The 24623-nt window shown below is 42.6% G+C and overlaps 1 protein-coding gene across 1 annotated transcript in view; it reads left to right on the top strand.

Annotated features, from left to right (window-relative positions):
- XRRA1 (X-ray radiation resistance associated 1) overlaps positions 1–24623 on the top strand; it is a 78106-nt gene that overhangs the window by 15361 nt on the left and 38122 nt on the right. Inside the window, exons 3-4 of the mRNA XM_075546278.1 lie at positions 2467–2561; positions 16693–16871. Of these exons, the coding sequence (XP_075402393.1) occupies positions 2471–2561; positions 16693–16871 (270 nt within the window). The 5' untranslated portion in view covers positions 2467–2470. The remainder of the gene's footprint in view (positions 1–2466; positions 2562–16692; positions 16872–24623) is intronic.

The raw sequence follows: 24623 nt of genomic DNA, 5'->3' as shown, positions 1-24623 counted from the left end.
ACCACTTCACAGGAGAAAGGTAAGGCTTTTTATTCCCGTGAAGAGTTACACTCAGAAACCCACATGGGCAATTCTACTGTGTTCTATAGGGTCTCTATGAGTCAGAATCTACTTAATGGAAGTGATTTTGGTTTTTGGAGTTTTTAAAGCTTCTTCAAACATCAATTGTCACTTTTGCACTCCCTCACCTCCCATCATTTCCTCTTCCACCCACGGTAAAGCCTGACTTTACTCTTCCTCTGAAATTAGCCTATTTCTCACGACCTACGTTCACTCCACATCTTATTTGACTTCTCTGTGGATCTTGCTTGTTTTCATAGCGCCATCTCTTGCCTTAAGGAGCCCTGGTGGCATAGTAGTTACACTTTGGGCTGCAATGCTCAAGATCAGCAGCTTGAATCCACCAGCTGCTCCTTGGGAGAAAGATGAGACTTTTAATTCCCATACAGACTTTGAATTCCCATGGGTGGGGGTTGGGCGGGAGTTCTATCCTGCATATTGGTTTCTGTTGTTTTCTCTTCCCTTGGCTTATTTGACGGCTTCCTGCCTACCCTTCATCTCCCAATTATTTCACTCTTGTTGTCATTGCTAGGTGCCACTGAGCTGATTTCTGCCTCAAAGCAACCCTCACCCAACAGGACTAAACACGGCACAATCCTGCTCTAACCCTACAATGTTAGGTTTGAGTCCATTGTGGCATCCACTGTGTTGATCCATCTCCTGGACTTTCTTCCCCTTTTCTGCTGACCCTCAACTTGACCAAGCAAGATGTTCTTTTCTTCAGACTGGTCTTTGCTGCCAGTATGCACAGAGTATGTAAGAGGAAGTTTTGCCATCTTGCTGGCTGTACTTCTTCCAAGACAGATACCTTCTTCGGGCAGTCCCCAGTAGTTGTGGCCAACACCATCACTCAGATGCATCCATTCTTCCACAGTCGTCTTTACTTATTGCCCAACTTCCTCTGAAAGTACTACCGCTTGGCTCAGGAATACCTTAGTGCTTAAACAGTGGTTCTCAACCCGTGGGTTGCAACCCCTTTGGGGGTCAAAGGACCTTTTCACAGGGGCCGCCTGATTCATAATAGTAGCAACGAAAATAATGTTATGGTTGGGGGTCGCCACAACGTGAGGAACTATGAAAGGACTGCAGCATTAGGGAGGTCGAGAACCCCTGGCTTAAAGTAACATCCCTGCTCTTCAACGCTTTAAGGTGAAGCAGATCTGACCAGTGTCATATCACTCGACTTCTTGACTGCTTGTTCCATGAGTATTGACTGTGCATCCAAGTAGAATGAGATCCTTGGGGATTTCCATCTTTTCTCTGTTCACCGTCATGCTATTTATTGTTTCCACTCCTCTAAAACTTCTATCAGAACCCTCCAGGGTCTTCCCTTTTGTCCCTGCCTTAGCTATTCTTGTTCCTTATTCCGTTCCTCTTTCCAGTCTCTCCTCTCTCCCCTTTCCTCTTTCCGTTCTATTTCTTTGGTTTCTCACTTCCTTCTCTTTCTCAAATAAATAACTAAATAATCTTTGAGTTCTTTACCTTGACAAGATCACCCCTGGGTTGCTACATAGCTCTCTAACTGGAATCCCTGTTGCTGCCCATTTTCATCTACATGTTAGTTTTGTCAGATTCATCTTTCTAAAACACAGCTTGGATCATGGGTCTCCCCAGTTGAGAAATCATGCATGGCTCTCAAGTCACCTACAGGATAAAGCCTGAGCTTTTAATTGTGGTCCAGAAGGCCCTTCAAGAGCAGGTACTACCCTTCCTGTCCAGCATGATTGCCCAAGACTCCCAAAATACATACTCTCCTCCTTGGGTCAGCTTGTCTCTTCACTGCCCCAGGACTTACCACTGACCAACCCCAGACCTGTGGCCCTTTCTGTTTAGAATGCTTACCATTTTCAAATTCAACTCATTCCTCAAATCCTATTTATTCAGTTAAATCTCATTACTTGCATATCATTTCCCCCCAATAAATTTGAGCCCTCTCCTGACCTCTGTCAGAATGAGAAAACATTTAGAGAGCAATTGCTAGATATCAAGCATTACCTTTCTCACTTGATCCTCTCGGTTGTCTATGAAAGTAGTTAATTTACCAAAAAAAAAAGTTAATTTACAAGGGAGGAAAATGAGCCTCAGAAAGGTAGGGTAATTTGCTTAATCATAAAATGAGGAAAGAGAGCCAGGATTCAACCCAGGTCTGACGGAGTCCCAAAGTGATGCTCTTTTTAATGTTCCTCTGACATGGGGCTGATTTGAATTGGGAAATTCAGTAATGTCCCTTTAAGTGGCTGCCCCATTTCTGAAGCAGGTTGGCATCTTGAAAGACCTCAAGGGCTCTTTCTTGAAGGACCTCAAGGGCGAGATGGCCCTGGTCGGGTCACTGATGCACTGCTGTGAGAGAGCACCACTGCACCTTCTCACTGTGCTGCTGTCTTGCTTTTCTTGCCCAACATCTAGGGAGATGGCCTCTTCCGGAATCTACAAGCTGGATGTTGGGAAACCTTACCTGAATAACTGCTTTCCAGCCAAGAATCTCCGGATGCCCGAGGAAGGTCAGGTGACTTTCCTAATTGGTATCTTTCCCTCACACCTGCCTCGTGCTTTAGAATCTCCCACATCCATTTCTTTCTCTCCAGACCCTTTATTATTATTACTGCCCCACACAGAAGGAGCCCTGGTGATATACTGGGTTATTTGTTGGGATGCTAATTGGAAGGTCAGCAGTTTGAAGCCACCAGGAGCTCCATGGGAGAAAGATGAGGCTCATTGCTCCTGTAAAGCTTTACAGCAGCGGTTCTCAACCTGTGGGTCACGACCCCTTTGGGGACCCAAACGACCCTTTCACAAGGGTCGCCCAATTCATAACAGTAGCAAAATGACAGTTATGATGTAACAACGAAAATAATTTTATGGTTAGGGGGATCACCACAACATGAGGAACTATTAAAGGGCCGCGGCATTAGGAAGGTTTATAACATCAGTCCTGGAGAATTGTTATGAGTCAGAAGCAACACGATGGCAGTGAAGGGGTAACTCTTACATATTACTCTGGAACATAGTTTATCAAACATGTATTCATGTGATTTAAAACTCTCCTGGGTCAAGGACTCCTCATGAAACTGAACAGAGTCTTTTATGGAACACTGTATACAAATATGAGTGCACGGGATTAGATTTGTTGCTTTGAAAGTTAGAGAGAGCACCATGCTTGCTCCAGTTAGTCTGACTTGCTGGTCACTCTTACATGAAATGCTGGAAGAAACTCCTTCTCAGTGGGCCCTTCCCAATCTCATAGAGTAATGTTGTCTGGTTAAAACTCTTGTGGAAGTATCAGTATTAGCTCATGGTTACACACACACACACACACACAGATGGACACAGAAATAAATGTGTGTATAGACGTATGTGTGTGCATGTGTTTGTATACATATTTGTATTTCCCAATTGGATGAGAGGGCTTAGATACCTCAATATCAAAGGACATACCTGACACCAGATCATATAATTTCTAAATCCTATTCAATAAGAGGAACCAGGGAATTCAGGAAAATGATTGTTTTCATGGCCTAGGCAGGGAAAATACAAGTTGAGCTCAGATCATCGTGTGATGCCAGAAATTTAAGAAGTGTTCAAAAAATGATGGAGCACCCTAAGGACTGAATCTGATTCATTTGAGCAGCAAAATAAATATTGGCATTGGATTGCAAACCATAGAGTGAATAGAGACCCATCAGTCAATACTTATATAATAAATGTTTGAATACATAACGAAATGCTGAAGAAGGAACAGCTTTTGTGACAAAGTTCTAGTTAATAAATATAGAAGAAATGGGAAATGGGAAATCATCATTATGATATCACAGTAATAGATTGTTGCAGGCAAGAACCATCCATGGATGCTAAAATAAATGAGTAAAAAGTAGGATGAGAAACGGGACATTTGCATAACCTCAAGGTATCACCTTGAAGACACTTATTCACTTCAGAGCAGACACCAGGCAAACATCATCTTAAACAAATGATCAGAGTTAACATTGCCAGTAGTAAGACATATTGACATCATACACCCCCTGATGTGCACAGCATCACGTCTATGGCATTTTTGCCAAAGTGCTAGAGCTTAATGTGATCTAAGAAAACATCAGACCAACTCAAATTGAAGCATGTTCTGCAAAATAACTGAACAGTATTCTTCTAAGAATTCAAAGCAAAGAAAGACTGGAATTGTCAGAGATGAGAGGCAATTAGCAAACATGGTCCCACAATACATTGTAGATCCTGCATAGGCTCTGAGAATAGAAAGAGGACATCAGTGGGAAAACTTGATGAATTTGAAGATCTGTATGTTAATTATTAATATTTAGTTTATGTTAATTTCTTGGTTCAGTAATTGTATTATGATTATATAAGATATTAACATTAGCAGAAACTGACTGAAGACTGTGTAGAAACTGTACTATTTTTACAACAGCATAAGTTTCAAGTGATCTTATAATAAAAAAATACTAATTTTTTTATTTTTAAAAATAATTTTATTGGGTGCTCATACAATTCTTATCACAATCCATACATATATCCATTGTGTCAAGCACATTTGTACATGTGTTGCCATCATCATTCTCAAAACATTTGCTTTCTACTTGAGCCCTTAATATCAGCTCCTCATTTCCCCCCCTTCCTCCCCACTCCCTCATGAACCCTTCATAATTCATACATTATTATTAGTCATATTCTTACACTGTTCAACATCTCCCTTCACCCACTTTTCTGTTGTCCATCCCCTAGGGAAGGAGATTATATGCAGATACTTGTAATCAGGTCCCCAAAATTTTAATTTTTGATGAATCTTTTCCTGGTTATTTGGGGGAGGGAAAAGTTTGCCTCTTTAAATTCAAGTTCCGTATGGTCTTCAAGACCTTCATGACCTGAATGCTTACATGGATTGTGTAATAGTTCTCTGCTGCCACTGCGGCCAGCAATACATGTCCCAGCTGCGATGGCCCCATGTGCCCAAGCCTTAGAAGAATGGGCAGCTATTGGCACATCTATACCTGCTTTTCTATATTTATGCTTCCTTTTTATTTTTTCTTTTCCTTTTTGCCCTCTTTTATTTTTGCCCATTTCCCCTTCATACTCTCTTTTTTCATTTCTTTCTCTGCCTCATCCAATGGGAGATGGACATTGTTTTCCCAGTAGTCAGCTACACCTACCACACCTGCCACCTACTATTTCATCCAATGGGCAAGCGCCACTACCCACTTTTTCACCTGTAGCTCAATGATAGAGAATGAATAACACCTGCTCACGACCTCCTACACTTGCTCTTCATAACCAGCAAGCAGAGATGTGCACCACACTCCTACCAGTCACTCAGGGAGAGTTAAGTTCTAACTCTAGCTACCAGAGTACTTGCAGCATGTTTACACCACCTGCAGAGGTATGGCAAAACCGAATTCGAGGTAAAAGAATACAGCAATTCAATCTGTCTCAGAGATAACAGATAATTTCAAAACAAACAGAGGACAATATAGTGGAAGCAAGTGATCAAAATAAAGAGCTAGAAACCTCTCTGGAAAACAAAACAGGTAGTAGAACTACCTAATAAAAATAAAAAAAGAACTACCTAATGAGGAATTAAAAAGATTTAAGTGTAGGTACTTCTAAGAGTTCAAGAAACCACAAACAAAAGCAGTGAAAACACATAATACAATAGAATTATGCAGGAAAATAGAATGATTCAGGAAAACAAGAGCAAAATGACAAAAATAAACACAATTAGAAACCATTCAAAAACAGCAACTAGAAATTCAGGTGATTCATACTAAAATTTCAGAGATATAAGACATTGAAAAGAAAGGAGTAGAATCAAATCAGTAGAAGAAATCAATAAGTAGAAGACAAGCTACCTGATACCAATTTGTATGAGGAAACATTAGAAAAGAGAATGAAGGAAAATGAAGAAGCCATAAGAATTATGTGGGACACTAAAGAGGAAAATTTATGTGTGATCAGAACTCTAGAACCGGAGGAGGCAAAAACACCACAGAGAACACTGTTAAAGATTTGCAAGGAGAAAAATTCCCTAATCTCTTGACTAAAAGATTCTCATCCAACAAACTTGGTGAACCCCATACAAGGTATATCCCCAAAGAAAGTCACCATGACCAAGTATAATCGAACTTGCCAAAGCCAAAGACAAAGAAAGTTAAGAATAGCTCAGAAGAAGCTAAATGTCACATACAAATGGCAATCCACAAGACTAAGCGCTCGTTCTCAGCAGAACCCATATAATCAAGAAGGCAGCAAGATAATATATAAAGCCCTGAAAGGAAGAACATTTCCAGCCAAGAATTATATATCCAGCAAAGTGTTCCTTTGTAACATGTTAGGCCAGGGTGACTAGAAAAACAAATCCCAACAACTCATATGTGTATGTAAGCAGGAGCTTCATATAAAGAATACTTGTATATCAAGAGAACATCCATGCTTCTTCAAGGGGAAGGGGGACGGGCACAACAGTCTGGGTTACCGACCAGCCCAGTCCCAAGGAAGGTGGGGCCTTGCCCTTAGGATGCTGCCGCAGAGTGAGGAGGGGTGTGGTATACGTCAACCGGGGAGAGTGTAGGGCCACTCTCTCCCCTTTTTCTGTCTCCTCTTGAGGGGGGAGCCATTCTATGTCTCCACCTGAGGCCCTTCTCTGGTTTCCTATTAGGAGTTACTTGAGTTAAAATATATAGATATAGATATATACTTTTTTAACAAAAAAGAAAGAAAACATCCCAGCCCAGTTGCAATCAAGTTCTAAGTCCATAAGTCCAATACTGGTCCATAAACCCCGCTTCAGACTCACGTAGCTCCATGCAATGATGCACAATTCAGGAAGATCACAGGCTGGTGGGTGCAGAGTACTGTGAATGAAATGGCTGTGTCTGCATCACAGGCCTCACACAGCTCTCCCAGTGGCTCTTCAACACGAAGGTGAAGGCAGAGAGAGAGGGGACATTCCGGGGAGCCTCATTATGAGAAGGCCACACCCACAAGGAGGTACCATCAGGCTGTGACCTGATTGACAGGCTAGACTCCACCCATATCTCCTTCTTAGTACCAGATTGGCACCCAAAAACCTAACTCTCACAATACTGCCCTGTATAAATAGAAGAAACTGTAAAATAACATGGGAGCAGAAATGCATGGGATTAGCCACAGTCTTTCTAGGGTGGGTTTTGAGTTGTCCCTATTACACAGCACAACAATTTCATGTGTAAATGTGTGAAAAAAAATACTAAATGTTAACTCTTTTATGACCTAATTATTGTTTGGTGACACCATGTGGTCTTCAGTCATGGAAGGTAGGTTGATATCAAGGTAAATAGTTTAGAGATAATATGGATTTTGATCGTTATGTCAGATACATATGTGTCCCAAGTAGACTCCTGTGGTAGGATTTGTGAATTGAATCCCATTTTTTAGATTCACACAGTTATACAGGTCTCTTCCAGGCACGAGCAAATGCTACAACTGGGAAAAACATTGGTTGGTTATATATGTCCTACAGGTCATGAAAGTGTTAAGCAATGCAATCACAAGTTACTTTTAACAGTTTTCTTTCACATGTGTGAGTATTTATGTGTATACAGAATGAGTGATGATGCTGCATTCAATTTATCTCAATAACAAGACAATCCTGCTGTTGACATTGTCTCAAATTGATTAATATTATTTTATTTTAATAAATCATTTTATTGGGGGTTCTTACAGCTCTTGATAACAATCTATACATCCATTGTGTCAAGCACATTTGCACACAAGTTGCCATCAACCTTTTCAAAACATTTTCTTTCTACTTGAGCCCTTGGTATCAGCCCCTCATTTTTCCCCCTGCCTCCCCCACCCCTCCACTCTTATGAACCCTTGGTAAATTATAAATTAACATTATTTTCATATCTTACACCATCCGCTGCCTCCCTCCACCCATGTTTCTGTTGTTCATCACTCTGGGGAAGAGGCGGTTATATATCAATCATTGCGATCAGTTCCCTCTTTTTCCCCCCACCTTGCTCCTACCCTTCTGGTATAACTACTCCCATTACTGTTCCTGAGGGATTTATCTGTCTTGGATTCTGTGTGTCGAGAGCTCTTATCTGTATCAGTGTATATGCTCCAGTCTAGCCAGATTTGTAAGGTAGAACTGGGGTCATGATAGCAGTGGGGAGGAAGCATTAAAGAACTAGAGGAACGTTGTATGTTTCGTCAGTGCTACACTGCACTGACTGACTCATCCCTTCCTTCTGACCCTTCTGTGAGGGGTTGTCCAATTATCCACTCTACTCCGTAATTAATATTTTTAAATAAACCATATGTGTTTTTAAAACTTTCCTTCAAATATAATGATAAAATTGGGATATTTCCCCAGGTAAACAGAAATTAAGGGAAATTGCCTAAAGCAGATCAATCTTAGAAAAAAATGCTAAAGGGAGTCCTTTGGACAGACAACCAACAATGTCAGGTAGCCACCTGAGATTAAGACACATTTGACATCACCAAGAAATTAGCCCAGAAAAATAATTCTTAAAAGTTAAATAAAATTATAAGACTGAAAATAGGGAACCAAAAGTGTCAATCTGTAAGTGACAGCTACAAGACAAAAAGCGGGAATAAATTGTATGATTATGGAACTTCCTAACTCAGAGAACGAAATCACTATGTAGCAGACAGTTTAAACTTAGGAAGATAAGTATGCATGGCAATCTCAAAGAAAATTAGTAACCTTCTAACCAAAATAAGAAAGAAGAAAGTGATAAGGACTTTGTTGTTGTCGGGTGCCATTGAGTTGGGTCCAACCCATAGCAGCCCTGTTCACAACAAAGTGAACCACTGACCGGTCCTCTGCCATCCCCATAATTGCTCCATACTTGCGTCCACTGTTGGAGCTACTGTGCCAATCCATCTCATTGAGAATCTTCCTCTTTCTCACTGCCCCTCTACTTTACCAAGCAGGATGCCCTTCTCCAGGGACTGGTCTCTCCTGACAACACGTCCAAAGTATGTAAGACCAAGTCTCACCCTCCTTTCCTCTGAGGAGCACTATGACTGTACTTCTTTCAAGACAGATCTGTTTGTTACTTCCATGAGCATGGATTGAAAGGACTTAGTAAACATAAAATCAATAGCAATTAGGAAAATGAAAAAAATATAAGGTTAAGTCGGCACAGAAAAAATATGTGAAAAAAGAAATAACACTATAATAAATTCATGCCTATTTAAAGTTACATTGAATGTAAATGAATTAAAAGTACCAGTCAAGAGGAGAGAGGCAGAATGGATGAGAAAACAGGAATCAGTATGAATCCTATAAGAGACTCACCTCAGACACAAGGATAACTATAAATTAAAATATAAAGAATGGAAAAATATAGACAAAGTAAACACAAAAAGCAAGAGTAGCCATTATTAATTTCTGATAAAATAGACCGGTGCCAGTTATACAATCTGTCAATTTGAGACTTACAAGTGAAGGGGTGGAGTTTGGCCTGTCAATCAGGTCACAGTTTGATGACCTCATTTGGAGGCACTAAGGAGCTAAATAGCTCTCTGGAGGAGAGACACAGGTTCGCTCCTTGGGAGACATGCAGCTGACAGGACACATGGAACTACACTCAAGCCCTGGAGCTGAAGGAGCCACATGGAGACCCCTGCCAGCACTGAAATACCTCTACCACCCCTGGATCCACAAGACTTTCCACCCACTGACCTGTGACCGTCCTGCATTTGGCATCATTGTATGTGTTTCCTGAGTCTGAAGAGGACTTTTTAGATTGGTATTGGCCATAAGGGCTACTACCGGACTTATGGACTTGATCTGGACTGGACTGGGATGTTTTCTCAATAGTCAATGCTCTTGTATATAAAGCTCTTTCATATACACATGAGTGTCTATGAATTTGTTTCTCTAGTCTACTGAGACTAACACAGACCACAAGGCAAAAACTAACATAAGGGACAAGGAAGGGCATTGTATAATGATTATATGGACGGAACAAAACCATAATATCTATTCACCTAATGAACTAGCCTCAAATATATAAAGCTAATATTTATAGACTTGAAAAGACAGACATTTCAACATACCATTATTGAGGAAAGACAGAGACCTAGAAGGATACTCAACAAAATTACAGAAGCTCTATCAGTCAACTTGACTGTACAGACATATAAGGGAGTACCCCCCCCCACTAAATGGAATTCTCCCATAGCAATATGTAAATTTGTTTCACAAAATAACCTTATCACCTTCTAAGTACTTTCCATTACTCTTAATACATTTGTCAAACCTGCAATTCCATTCTTGGAAACATTTTTCAAACTCAACTGTTTGGATGACTGACAGCACCTCCCCTATTTTTTTTTAACCTCTTCTATGTCATCAAATTGCTGTCCTTTCATGTTCCTCTTCATTCTCAGGGAAAAAAAGAAGTTGCACAGAGCAAGGTCAAGTGAGTTAGGTGAGCGGGACAAGAGAGGCATGCTGTTTTTTGCCAGAAACTTGAGATGGCTGCATGAGCAGGTGCATTGTCATGGAGGCAAAATCAGTCCCCTTTCTGCCACAAATCAGGCCCCTTTTGTCACACACTGTTAGGCAATCTTTTCAGAACCTCTAAATAAAAAGCTTGATTAACAGTCTGACCTGGTAGAACGAACTCCAAATGCACTATGGGTTAACATTTTCATCTGAAGTTGACAGGCACCCAGAATGAGGTTTGTCATCAATATTTCACCTTTTTTGAAACGATAAAACCACTCAGACACTTGAGTTTTTCCCATAGTGCTGTCCTTGTAAGCTGAGTCAACATCACAGCTTCTGTGGAATTTTTCCTGAGCAGGAAACAAAATTTCACAGCTACATGCCATTCTCTTAAATTGGCCAGCCCAAAAAAATTAGGTTTGAGTGACAGTGCTTTTATGAAAAAAAAATTCACTGTGACCAGAGAACCTTCCCAGGTGACCCCACTGGGTGCAATAGCTCAGAGAAAGTTACTGGATGCTCTCCTAGCAGGAAAAATGTGTACTATGGACATTCTGCTCAGCCCAGTGCAGTTCTGGTTTTTTGGGGGTCCTCCTATATACAGAACTCTCCACCCAGGAAGAGTACAGTATACGTTATTTTCTAGATCACATGGAACATTCTCCAGAGGAAACCATTTCTTAATCTACAAAACACACCTCAGTAAATTTTAAAACACTGAAATGATACAAAGTATCTTCTCAGATCCCAACTCTACAAAACTCCCTATAACAAAATTCCTGTCCCAGATAGTTCCACTGTTGAATTCTACCAAGAATTCAAAGAGCAGAAGACACTAATTTTGCTCAATCTATTCTAGAATATAGAAAATAATTGTATACCTTTGAATTCATTTAATGAAAAAAAGCATAATTCTAATATCAATACTAAGCAAAGACATCACAAAATAATAATAATAATAGACCAATATCTCTCATGAACATACACAAAAATTCTTAAACCAATCCTACCTAATATAATTTAACACCAGTACGAAAAAAGGTAAATGAGAGGGCTTCAAAAGTTCACAGAAAAAGTAAATTGTATTTCAATTTCATTCTTTCATGGACTTTGTGAATGCACTTTATATAGCACCACTAGGTGGGATTCTTACCACATGTGCAAAGATCAGTCAACATTAGTAAAACAATGTAATCCACTACATAAATAAAACAAAAAACAGTCATGTGGGCATATTAGTTGATGCAGAAAAGGCATTTGTTGGAATCCAACACCCATTTCTGATTTTAAAACTCAGTAAAATAGCAAAATTCCTCATCAGAATTAAGAGTATCCCCATAAAGTCAATGGTCAACATTAATTCTCAATGGAGAAAGACTGACCACATTCCCCATCTGAATGGGAACCAGACAAGGGTGTCCTTTATCACCACTCCTATTCAGTATTATGTTGAAAGCCCTAGCCAGTTAAGTAAGGCATGGAGGTAAATGAGAGGCACCTAAATTGATAGAGAAGGAAAACCATCCCCCACTGCAGCTATTATGATACTCCTAAACGTGGGAAACGAGACTCTGGCAGTATCAGTCAGATCTACCAGTGCTCTGTGGGATAAAGATGGGTCTGAGTGCCTCAGAAAATTTACAAAGATTCAGAAAATCTTGGAAACCCTATGTTGTTGCTGTAAGGTATTCTAGAGTTGCATAACAAGGACCCTATGCACAAGAGCAGGAAACTGCCCAGCCCTCCAGACAGGTCTTGTGTCTGAGCCCATTGCTGCAGTCACTGTGTTAATCCATCTCCTTGACAGTCTTCCTCTCACGGAAGCAGAAAGCCTCACCTTTATCATGAGGTACAGCTGACTAGTTTGAACTGCTGCCCTGCAAACTTAAGGATGCTAATTTATGGCATAAATAGACTATCAAACATAACCAACAGCAGAAGATAAGCTGGACTGCTAGGATCTCCTAAAATTTAATATTTATGTACCTCAAAAGACTCCTTCAGAAATAGAGGAAAGAACTAGGAGACAAAGAATATTTATAGAGGTATAAATACAGGCATGTACATATGTAAATATATTTATATATAATATAGGGACAAAGACCTATGTACATATATTCATGTGTTGAGTATTAGGCTACCAGATGGACATTGGGCCTCAACTCAAGTACTCCCTCAATGCAAGAACACTTCTTTCTATTAACCTGGCATTCTGCGATGCTCAGCTTCCCAACACGATTGCTGAAGACAAAATGGGTGCATAGTAAAGTTGCAGAAGAAATTTGATGGTGCCGGCTATTGAAAGATATAGCATCTAGGCTCTTAAAGTCTCAAAGGCTTTAAAAAGTGACCATCTAACTGGGAGACAACAAAACTTACATGGAGGAAGCACACCAGCCTGTCTGATCATGACGTGTCAACAGGATCAGGTAACAGGCATCAGAAGACCCAAAACAAACAACCATATCAGTGCAAACAATGGGCGTGGGAGAGTGAAGTGGTGACTGAAAACCCATCTGTAGACAATTGGACATCCCCTCACAGAAGGGTCACAAGGAAGGCCGAGATAGCCAGGGTGCAGTATAGCATAGACAAAGCACACAACATTCCTCTAGTTCTTTAATGTCCCCCCTCACTATCATAACCCCAGTTCTACATTACAAATCTGGGTAGACCAAGGCAAGTACACTGGTACAGATAAGAAGTCTGACACGCGGAATCCAGGACAGATAAACCCCTCAGGAACAGTAATAGGAATAACAATACCATGAGAATAGGGGAAAGGGGGGGGGGCGGAAACCAATGGCAGTGACCCCTCAGGGCCCACCCAGGGTGACGAACAAAAGAAACATGGGTGAAGGGAGGCAATGGTGTAAGATAAGAAAATAATGTTAATTTATAATTTATCAAGGGATCATAAGGGTCAGGGAGGGAGGAAAAAATGAGTTGATACCAAGGGCTCAAGTACAAAAAAAATGTTTTGAAATGGATGATGGCAACATATGTACAAATATGGTTGATACAATAGATGTATGAATTGTGATAAGAGCTGTAAGAGCTCCCAATAAAATTAATTTAAAAAAAAGACTCCTTCAAGTATGTAAAAAGAGAACCTACAGATTGGGAAAACTGGGAAAGCAACGATATATCTGACAAGGGACTAATGTCTAAAATATATAGCAAATTCAATACCTCAACAATAAAAGATAACTCCAATTTACAAACCTTTTGGAGATACGTAACAATTTGAAAAAGCTCTCAGAGATGAACTGCATTGCCGAAACATAGTGAGAAAGTTAGGAATGTCATGAATGCATAAAATATGTAGATATTAGTCTATTTTATCATTAAATATTATAAAATATATGATAAAAATGGAAATTTATCAGAACTTATGCACTCAAGCACTTTCAGACCATACACGGTGCCGTTCACATTTGAGAGAAATGTAAACAGATGCAGAGATGTAGTGTTGTTACGTTATAAATCATCATTTCTTGTGCAGTGTTAATCATTTCCACAGGACAGTTCTCACCTCGCCCCTCAATTGCATCACAGTAAAAGGTGACCTCTTGTCATTCTCACGTATTGTTTACGTGTACTTTAATACCATAAACCTAATTAATACCATGAGGCCCATACAAAGTGTCACTAAGGATGCTACAAGGGTTCCCAAAAAGCAGAGAAAGGCAGATGTGTACCTTAGATTGAGGTGTGCAACTGTGATTGTCCATTTTAAGATAAACGAATACATACACACACACCAAAAGGAAAGGAAATTCATGAAACTGAAGCTAGATACTCCAGTAGACATGACAGCTTTTATATAGGTGCACTATAATATACATACATTATATGAAAGTAAGTCAAAAAATACAGCTATAAAAATCATATAAACCCTGACTAAGCAAAAATATAAAAGCATGTTTTCCATCTATAGACTTTTCTACACTTTTTTTGAAGACCTACTGTCTTCTATTCAAATCATGTCAAAACCAGTTTGGAACTCTCAAGTGATGCAAATCAGTGTTTTAAAATTCCTTTTAAATGTTCTTTGAGTTTGGGGAACCCAAAGAACTCTGAAGAAGCAAGATCAAGACTGTAGGGTGGATGGGGCGAGGTTTACCAATGACATTCCCATAGAATAGCCCTCCCTCCCCTCGAAGAATGGGCAGGTATATTGTTGTGATAGGGGTGGGGGTAGGGTGAGGGAGAAACGCCTTGGTGCAAAATGTCCTGGCCTTTTTCTCCCCTATGACGCTTTAAATTTTCTTAGAACTTCTTCACAATAAGTCCCCATCATTGTCCTGTCTCCATCACGAAAATCTATTAAGATTACTTCATTGGGGTACACACACACACACAAACCAGTTGGCATAACCTTCCGAATTGACCTCTCCACCTTCCATTTAACTGGCCCAGCAGGTCCCCTCAGACGCCACTGTTCTGATTGGACACTTGCTTTGAAAGCCCCGTAAGGAGATGGCGACAAGTGTCTGACTAAGAGAACTTGTCTGCAGCCATCTCCTGATCAAAGAGGCCCGTTTAAACATGGCTTGTTTGCAGTAAACCGATGCATGTGTGCACTGGAACCCCAGTGGCACTTGCCATCATATATGTTAATCAACTGTTTCCCAGTAAGGCTTCAGATCAACAGTGGGCTATTAGTAGTTAGCTTTGGGGGCGGGGCGGTCAACAGTTAGGAATCTTTGACTGCATGGGAGGGCACGATCTGCTGTACAGAAGAGGGTACGATCAGTACAATGCCCCCCAGGCAAAAGAAACCCAGGGAGATGCACAAGAGGTACAGCAACAAAGGGAAATGCCGCAGATACTCGTGTATACGCCGAGTGTTTTCAGCACATTCTTTTATGCAGTTTTTGTGGTAAAATTGGGTGTCTCGGCTGATAGTCCAGTAGGCTTATACTCAAGTATATACGGTACTATTACATACACAATCATTCCAACATCAGTAAGTACAAACCGTCATCTGAGAGTGAATACATAGACAGGTAAGCCGAACAGGTAGGATAGGCTTACTAGACTACATCCATGACCATGTATAAGTTTGGCAGAGTATGTTTTTACATAGCATTTGCATGGGCTGCAGATATATCCATGGTAGAGCAGAGCAACCACAGGGTGAGGATGTGGAAACTTCTTAGCCATAACCAAATACCTTGGGGTAACAAATCCCTGGATGTGGGGCCTTAAGGCCACGGTCTCTGAGAATAGCTGAGTCAAGTGACATAACAGCTTACAAAGACAATGTCCTACCTTGTATTATGGGGAGTAGTAATTGGGATCTTGAAAGCTAGCAATAGCCATCTAAGGAGCAGCTATGGTCTTTCTCCACCCAAAGCACAGCAGAGTGAAGACAATCAAAGACATATGGAAACAAATAGTCCAGAGGACTGATGGATCACATGAACTTTACCCCCCTTACCCCTGAGATCAGGAGAACTAGATGGTGCCCTGTTGCCATTATCAAGTGCTCTGAAAGGGATCAGAGTCCTGGATAGAGTGGGAGAAAAATGTAGAGCAAAACTGGAGATTATAACAAAGAGCAGCCTTTCTGGTCTGACAGAAACTAGTGGACCCTCAAGGAAAATGACCCTTCCTCATCCTTCAAGGCCAGAACTGGACTCACCCTCATGATTCAGTATCAGCCAAGCAATAGGCAGGCCTCTACTGTGAGCAATGACAACAGAGGCGCCCGAACGCCTTAGAATAATTGGACATGAGAGATCAAAAGAGCAGCTTTTGTCTAGGAATAAAGCTCAGATGCCAGAAAGGGATTGGAAAGGGTTCAGGAGCCAGGGTACGAGAACAGGAGTGCGAATGAAGATGGGGAAACAGAGAGGAAGTGGACAGTGTTGTTACACCACGGAATTGCACTCAATGTCACAAAACAAAACTGTAGGCATTGTTGAATGGAAAATCCATTTTTCCTGTATACTTGCACTTAAATCACAATTACATTTTAAAAAAATCTACTAGCACAAAAAATTAATACAGTATATAGAGTTCCCTTTCCCTGCTCTGGCAGCCTCATCTGGAACATATCAGGTGGTGGGCAGTATAAGCAATTACTCTGTCCTTGGCATTAGTTGTGACTTTAGAGGGGCTTGCCCCTCTTACTCTTCTGATCTTCCCAACAGGCCGAGGACACTGGGTAGTATCTCGGAAATCCAACCCCAAGAAGAAGGCCCCGGGAGTGGCCGAGGCTGAAGGCCAGGAGAGCCAGAAGACGAGTTGTTCAGAGCTCAAAGGAAAGAGGGCATCGAGGCGGAAAAGCCAAATGGCTCTTCCTGGATACGTCCTGGACCGGGCCTTTCTGGTGAGAGTCGAGGCGTCCGGAGTGGCTGGCAGCATCAGCTAATGTCAGCCCTAGTTGGGGAAAGAAGACTTGCCCAGCTCTGCGCTGACACAACTACCTCTAATCCCCTCATGCTCCCCCCCTCCCGTAGACTGACACTGGTACATTGAGGACAGTCAGGCTATAAAGGGACCCAAAGTTTTCATTAAAGGGAGAAGGAATGAAGGAGGCCACTGTGTTGTTTACAGCCTTATCAGCTTTATTATATTGTTACCATTATGCAGATGAGAAAACCGAGGCTCTGAGAGATCATCTGAACTTGCCGAGACCCCCTATATAGTAAATGATTGGGCCAAGATGAGGAAACCTGGGTCTGCTGATTTCAAAGCCACGTTGGGTGAAAACTCACAATTACGCTGGGGAGTGCGAGAGGACTTGAATTACAGAAAACAGTCCATTGAAGATTCCATTCCAGCTGCCAGGAGCATGTGGACATTCCTGCTGTCCTCTATGGCGTTCTGTCCAGGGGCAGGGGGACTGTGGAGGCCCGGTCTTTCCCAGCCTTCCCTGTTTTAGTGCCTGGCCCAAAGCCAGGGGCGCTGAGACAACATTACGGAGAGTAGCAGGGGTGGGGGCCTTTTTCTGCCAAGGGCCATTTGAATATTTATAACACCATTTAAGGGAGGGCCATGCCGGTCAAACATTTAATTCACTCAACCTTAATGCGATGCCAGGAACGGCTTCTCTTTGCTGAGGTGTGTGACGTTAGCTATTATTGACCATTTCTAGGGCTTCCTAATGTTCCCACCCGCGGCCTAAGCGGGCTTAGGCAGAGGGCTGGCTGGGTGGCTGGCTGAGCATTTCACAAGTGGTCGCTGCAGTGCTTCGATGGCTTTGCAGGAGCTCCCTCTGTGAATGCACATTGACGTGCAGTTGGGTTCTCATAGTGCCCTCAGAGGAACTCTCATGGTACTCCGACTCTGCTTATGGTTCTCAAAAAACTGGTTTTTGCAAAAACCAAATATTGAAAGACCGTTTCAGGAGGCTGTTGGCTTGAGCACCTCGCGTGGGTGTTGTAAGCTCTTGGCAGAGCCCTGCAGACCCTTCCTCATCATTGCAGGTACTTCTCGTCCAGCCCTCCCGGATAGTCACCTAGTCCCACGGAAGGGCAGAGACACTTTGCAGGGTGGCCTTGTCAATTAGCCATGGCACATTACCCATGTTGCCTCTTGGGGGTCAACAGTGCTTTTCAGAGCAATAGGGTGCCCACCTACCTATTGGCTAGGTCCCCTTGAAATTTTCACTGACTTCAAATTGAACTAAGGCACCCCCCCAAGCCCTCCCTGCCCCCACTTCTCCCAAGTTCTGAAACATTTTTCTTTCTTCTGGTGGCATGACTGTTTTCTCAGTCATCGAGCTAGCAGCTTGGGGTTATCCTTGACTCTGGCCACTCCCTCTTCACCCAAACTTCAGGCCCCGATGCTGTCAATACCATACATCTTGAATCTGTCGTCTCCATCTGACACCTTCTTTTCTTGGACTAAGCCAGTAACTTCCTAACTAGTTCAAGTCAGTTAGGATAACAGATAACAGAAGAGAGTGAAAACTAAAAACCAAGCCCGTGCCTGTCAAGTCTCGATTCTGACTCATACTGACCCCCTTGGACAGAGTAGGACCGTCCCACAGAATTTCCGAGGCTGTACATCTTGATGGAAGCTGACACATTTTCCTCCTGTGGCACCGTTGGGTGTTCTAACCGCCAAGTTTTGGGTTAGTCGCCAAAAGTTTACATGAGGCTCCTCCAAAGGTTTAAAAGAGATCTCTTATTTCACAGGAAAAGATTCCTGAGCCATTTTTAGTCCCACACAGGTTAATCCGCTGGCTCATTGACATTTTCCAGGGCCCAGGTTTCTTCTCTCCCTCTGCTCTGGTACATGGACCTGTCTTCTTGGGGTGACTGCCTTCAGGAGCCTGAGATGGGCGCAGCAACTGCAGCGGTCCCATACAGAGAATACCATCCAGGGACAGAAAGGGGGTTCTCACAATCTTGTGTCCGTTTATTTTTTAATCATTTTATTAGGGGCTCCTACAACTCTTATCACAATCCATACATACATCAACTGTGTAAAACACATTTGTACATGCATTGCCCTCATCATTCTCAAAACATTTGCTCTCCACTTAAGGCCTCAGAGTGTCCACTTTTAAAGTGAAGGAAACGCCCCCCTCCGCGGGCTCCTCCTGTCCCCACAGCACGTGCCTCACTGGTCAGGCTTACCTCACATATGTGCTTCAGCCATTGGTAGTGGGAGGGAGAGCTCCAGGACTGCTTACCCTTATCCCTCGGAGCCAGGGCTGAACTTTCCACAGGACCTGTCAACTCAGAGAAATGTCATTATAATTGGTAAGTAAGCTGTAAACAAAATAAAATTTAACAAGGCAAAAGTAAAGAAGTGGCTGCCAGGAAGGTAATTCAGTGCATGGTACATCGGTCTCTCCCTTCCTCTTCTGTGTTCTCCCCATCTGGCTATGTAGGAGTCAGCAGTCTTTCCCAGACACAGTCCGATTCCGTCAGCCCCGCATGTGCTTGTCAGGTTCTACCTCACAGTGACTATGAACAACGGAACGAAATACCGCCCACTCCTGCCCCGACCTCACAACTGTCTGTCTGTTTGAGCCCATGGTGACGGCCACTGAGTCATCCATTTTGTTGGGGCCTTCCTCTTTGTCACTGCCCCTTTACTTTACTGAGCACGATGGCCTTCTCCAGGGACTGGTCTCTCCTGACAACATTCCCAAAGTACAGGAGACGAAATCCCACCATCCTTGCTTCTAAGGAGCATTCTGATTGTAGGTCGCCCAAGACAGACCTGTGTTCTTTTGGCAGTCCACGGTACAGTCAAGATTCTTCTCCAGCACCACAATTCAAATGCATCTGTTCTTCTTCAGCCTTCCTCATTCAAGATCCGGTTGTCACATGCAGATGAGGCCATTAAAATACAATAGATGGGGTCAGGCACACTTCAAAGCAACACCTTCGCTTTTCAGTTCTTTAGGAGGTCTTCACCCATGGTTCGTGAGACTGCTGCTTCCACGGCCACTGATTGTGGACCCAAGCAAGACGAAATCCTGGACAAGCTCGATCTTTTCTCCGTTTAAGACGATGTTAGCGAATGGTCCCATTGTGAGGACTTTGGTCTTTTATACATTGAATTGTAATCCAAACTAAAGGCTGCAATCCTCCATCTCCCCTAGCAAGAGCTTCCAGTCCTCCTCCTTCTCCTCCTCACTCCCAGCAAGTACGGTTATCTGCACTTCGCAGGTTGTTAATCAGCCTGCTTCCTCCAATCCCGATGCCACATTCTTCTTCATAGAGTCGGATTCTCTGATGATTTGCTGAGCGTAGAGACTGAATAAATATGGTGAGAGGGTACAGTCTTTACATACCTCTTTCCTGATTTTAAACTGTGCGGCATCCCCTTGTTTCCTTCACACAACTGCCTCTTGATCTATGCATGGGTTCTGAACACCATGAATGTTCTGGAATTCCCATTCTTCTCAAGGTTGTCTATAGTTTGTTATGATCCACACAGTTGAATGTCTTGTAAGTCAAATGAAACACAGGTAAACATCCTTTTGGTATTCTGTGCTTTCTGCTGAGATCCATGTAACATCAACAATGATACCCTTGTTCCACATTCTCCTCCGAATCTGGCCTGAACCTCTGGCAGCTTTCTATCAATGTACTGCTGTACATTGTTGATCTTCAGCAAAATTCTACTTGCATGTGCTATTAATGATATTGTTCTATACTTGTTTTAGAATGGGTACACATATGGATTTCTTCCAGTCAGTTGGCCAAGTAGCTGACTTTCAAGTTTCCAGATAGTCGAAACATTTCAGTTGGTAATCAGTCCATCAGTTCCTAGGACCAACCATGTTTTGGGCTAGTGCTTGCAGTGTGTCTTGGACTTCTTCCCTCAGTACCACTGGTTCTTGCTTATGCATATACTACCTCTTGAATGGTTGGATGTTGACTGGTTCTTTTGGGTACAGTGACTGTGTATTCTTTCCATCTAATCTTGATGCTTCCTGCACCACTTAATGTTTTCCCTATAGAATCTTTATTTTTAAGGTGTTTTTTTAAAAAATAGCTCAATTGTTCAATCATATGGAAAAGAATGGTGCAATCACTGCCACATCAATTTTAGAGTATCCTCTCCCCCCATGGTTAAATCACCTTTAAAATGAGTTGTCCAATCACAATCAGTTCTAGTAGAATCTTTTAATATTGCAACTTGAGGCTTGATTTTTTTCTTGAGTTCTTTCAAGATAGGCTGTGTTCTTTTTGGTTTTTAGACTTTGCACATTTCAATATATTTCACTTCATCTTCTCCCGATGCCCCTTGAAATTTTCTGTTCAGCTCTTTGACTTCATCCTTCCTTGCATTTGTCTTAGCTACTCCATGATTAGAGCCAGTTCCAGAGACTCTTCTGACACCCACTTTCATTTTTTTCTTTCTTTCCTGTCTTTTCAATGGCCGTTTGCTTTCTTCCTGTATGGTGGTCTTGATGTCATCCACAGCTCATCAAGAATTCTGTCATGAGTCTTCAGTGCATCAAATATGTTCTTGAGATGCTCTTGAAGTTCAGGTGGGATAGACTTACAGTTGTACTTTTTCTCTAGACTTGTTTTAGTTTTCTTCAGCTTCAACCTGAATTTACATATGAGCAACGGATTGTTTTCCCACAGTTGGCCTCTGGCCTCATTTTGGCTGCTGATGTTGAGCTTCTCTTTGTCTCTTCCCACAGATTAGCGGATTGATTTCTGTGTGTTCCACCTGGAGAAGTTCACCTGTATAGCTGCCATTTGCCTTTTTTAAACATAGTAGTTGCTATGAGCAAGTCGTTGGTCTTGCAAAATTCTGTCCTGCCATCGCCAGCTTTGTTTCTATCACCAGATGGTATTTTCCATCTACTGTCCCTTTGTCTTTATTTCCAGTGTTTGCATTCCAATTGCCAATTACCAATGAATCCCGATCGCACGTTTCATCAACTTCAAACTGAAGATGTTGGTAGAGTTCTTCCATGTCTGCATCACTAGCGTTAGTGGCTGGTGCATACAGTGGAATAATACGTGCGTTCAGTTTCCTTGTATATTACTAGATTATTATCCTATCATAGACATTCTTTTTTTTAACATTTTATTAGGGGCTCATACAACTCTTATCACGATCCATACATATACATACATCAGTTGTACAAAGCACATCTGCACATTCCCTGCCCCAATCATTCTCAAAGCATTTGCTCTCCACTTAAGCCCTTTGCATCAGGTCCTCTTTTTTTTCCCCCTCCCTCCCCGCTCCCCCCTCCCTCATGAGTCCTTGATAATTTATACATTGTTATTTTTTCATATCTTGCCCCATCCGGAGTCTCCCTTCCCCCCTTCTCTGCCGTCCATCCCCCAGGGAGGAGGCCACATGTGGATCCCTGCAATCAGCTCCCCCTTTCCAACCCACTCACCCTCCACCCTCCCAGCATCGTCCCTCACACCCTTGGTCCCGAAGGTACCATCCACCCTGGATTCCCTGTGCCTCTAGCCCCCATATGCACCAGTGTACAACCTCTGCCCTATGCAGCCCTGCAAGGTAGAATTCGGATCATGGTAGTTGGGGGGAGGAAGCATCCAGAATCTGGGGGAAAGCTGTGTTCTTCATCGGTACTACCTCGCACCCTGACTGACCCATCTCCTCTCCTAAACCCCTCTATGAGGGGATCTCCATTGGCCGACACTTGGGCCTTGGGTCTCCACTCTGCACTTCCCCCTTCATTCAATGTGGTATATATATATATACACACACACACACATATATATATATACATATCTATATATTTTTTGCATGATGCCTTATACCTGGTCCCTTTGGCACCTCGTGATCGCACAGGCTGGTGTGCTTCTTCCATGTGGGCTTTTTTGCTTCTGAGCTAGATGGCCGCTTGTTCACCTTTAAGCCTTTAAGACCCCAGACACTATATCTTTTGATAGCCGGCCACCATCAGCTTTCTTCACATTTGCTTACATTCTTTTTTCTAATATTGATCTTGAAATGTTCTTTTTTGTGATAAATGCAATGCCATTCCTCTTGAACCTCTTGAATCTGTCATTCTTGCATAGTGACCCATATGATTTTCTGATTAAAATGGCCAATACCAGTCCATTTCCCTCCGGCCTAGAATTTGGATCTTTATGTGTTCCATTTCATTTTTGACAACTTCCAAGTTTTGTATATTCATATTTTGTGCATTCCAACTTCCAGTTACTCAGTGCTCTTTCTTTCCCTATGCAGCGATGCCCCATCAGCTCAGGAGGGTCCCGAACGCTTGACTCCCACGGGCTTCCCTCCATCCGGGTCATTATGTCCGACTCTCCCTTGAGAAGGCAGCATTTTGGTTATCATATTCGAGTGTGTCCGGCTGACTTTGGCACCATACCTACCTGACAGTGTTCTCAGTGTTCTGCTGCGTCGCATGAGCGCCTCCCTATTGGACGAGGTTTCCATGCTAGCCACAAAGTCTCCAGTGGCTAATCTCTCTAACGAGAAATGACTCCTCCTTCACAGTCTGTTCTCAGGCTGGAAGCTCTCTGAAACCTGTTCACTTGGGGTGACCCTGCTGGCATTTGACATACCAGAAGCACAGCCACACACAAGTCACCTCGGAGCGGCAAACTGACAGCTAAGGAAATGAATGGGAACCTTGACTGATTTTGTACTGGCGCTGGAATAGAAGCCACACGTCTGCCCAGAGGATAACACAGACCCACAGCCTTACGACTGCATGTCTAGCCTCATTGTGTTTTATCCTCTCAAAAGTGTCTTTTACCAAACCGAAGTCACTGCCATTGAGTTCATGCTGACCCCTAGTGGCCCCGTAGGGCAGCGTGGAACCGCCCCTGTGACTTTCCCAGACTGGAACTCTTTGTGGGCGCCTAGAATGCCCTGTCTTTCTCCCTCATGGCTTCAAACTGCTCGCCTTTCAGATAGCGGCCTCAGTAGCCTGAGATGCCTTCACTGCCCCTGTGTTCATTCAGGGGTCAAGCCTGCTCAGCTCTTAGGCCTCAGCTGAAATATTCCTTCCTCAAGTAACCTTTTCCTCTTTTTCGGACTGAAGTGGAGATTCCGTTTTGTTTTGGTTCCCCCTACCCCTCACACAGCATTTTGAATTTCTCTTTTGGAATCTTTATCACATTTATAAGTATTTGCTGACTCCTTGGCTTCCTGTGACCTGGGAAGCTCTCAGCCACCATCGGCTGTTTCTGCTCGCTCAGTGTGCTCCCATTAGCCAAGTCAACGCCCGAACATCGTAGGTCCCAAGTACACGACTGACGGAAAAGGAATGATGTCTGAACAAACAGAAAGAGACGCTCCCAAGTGGAGCGCCCCTGCTTGCTGTTCTTTTTGATGCTGCGGGGTGACGTGGAGCCACTGGAAGAGTGCCGAGTTTGGTGATGACAGATTTGGACCCGAACCAGACTTTCACTTAATAACCATGCAACCTTATGAAAGACACTCACCCCTGGCTTTTTATTTTAACAGTATGTCAACAAGTCCATTCGAGATTAGGAGAAAGCTGGCTGATGTATTTAGCACAGCACAGGGCCAGAGTAGTGCTCAGTAAATAACTGGTGAGTAAAAAAAAATGAGTGAGTCAATGAAGCAGCAAGCAAACGGTGAGTCTGTGTAAGATTGCCCAAGGAGAAAGCCGAACCAA

This window comes from Tenrec ecaudatus, chromosome 4, assembly GCF_050624435.1.
Source record: "Tenrec ecaudatus isolate mTenEca1 chromosome 4, mTenEca1.hap1, whole genome shotgun sequence".
In the NCBI taxonomy this organism is placed as follows: domain Eukaryota; kingdom Metazoa; phylum Chordata; class Mammalia; order Afrosoricida; family Tenrecidae; genus Tenrec; species Tenrec ecaudatus.
The sequence above is the reverse complement of the archived record's forward strand: the minus strand, read 5'-3'. Positions and strand labels throughout refer to the sequence as shown.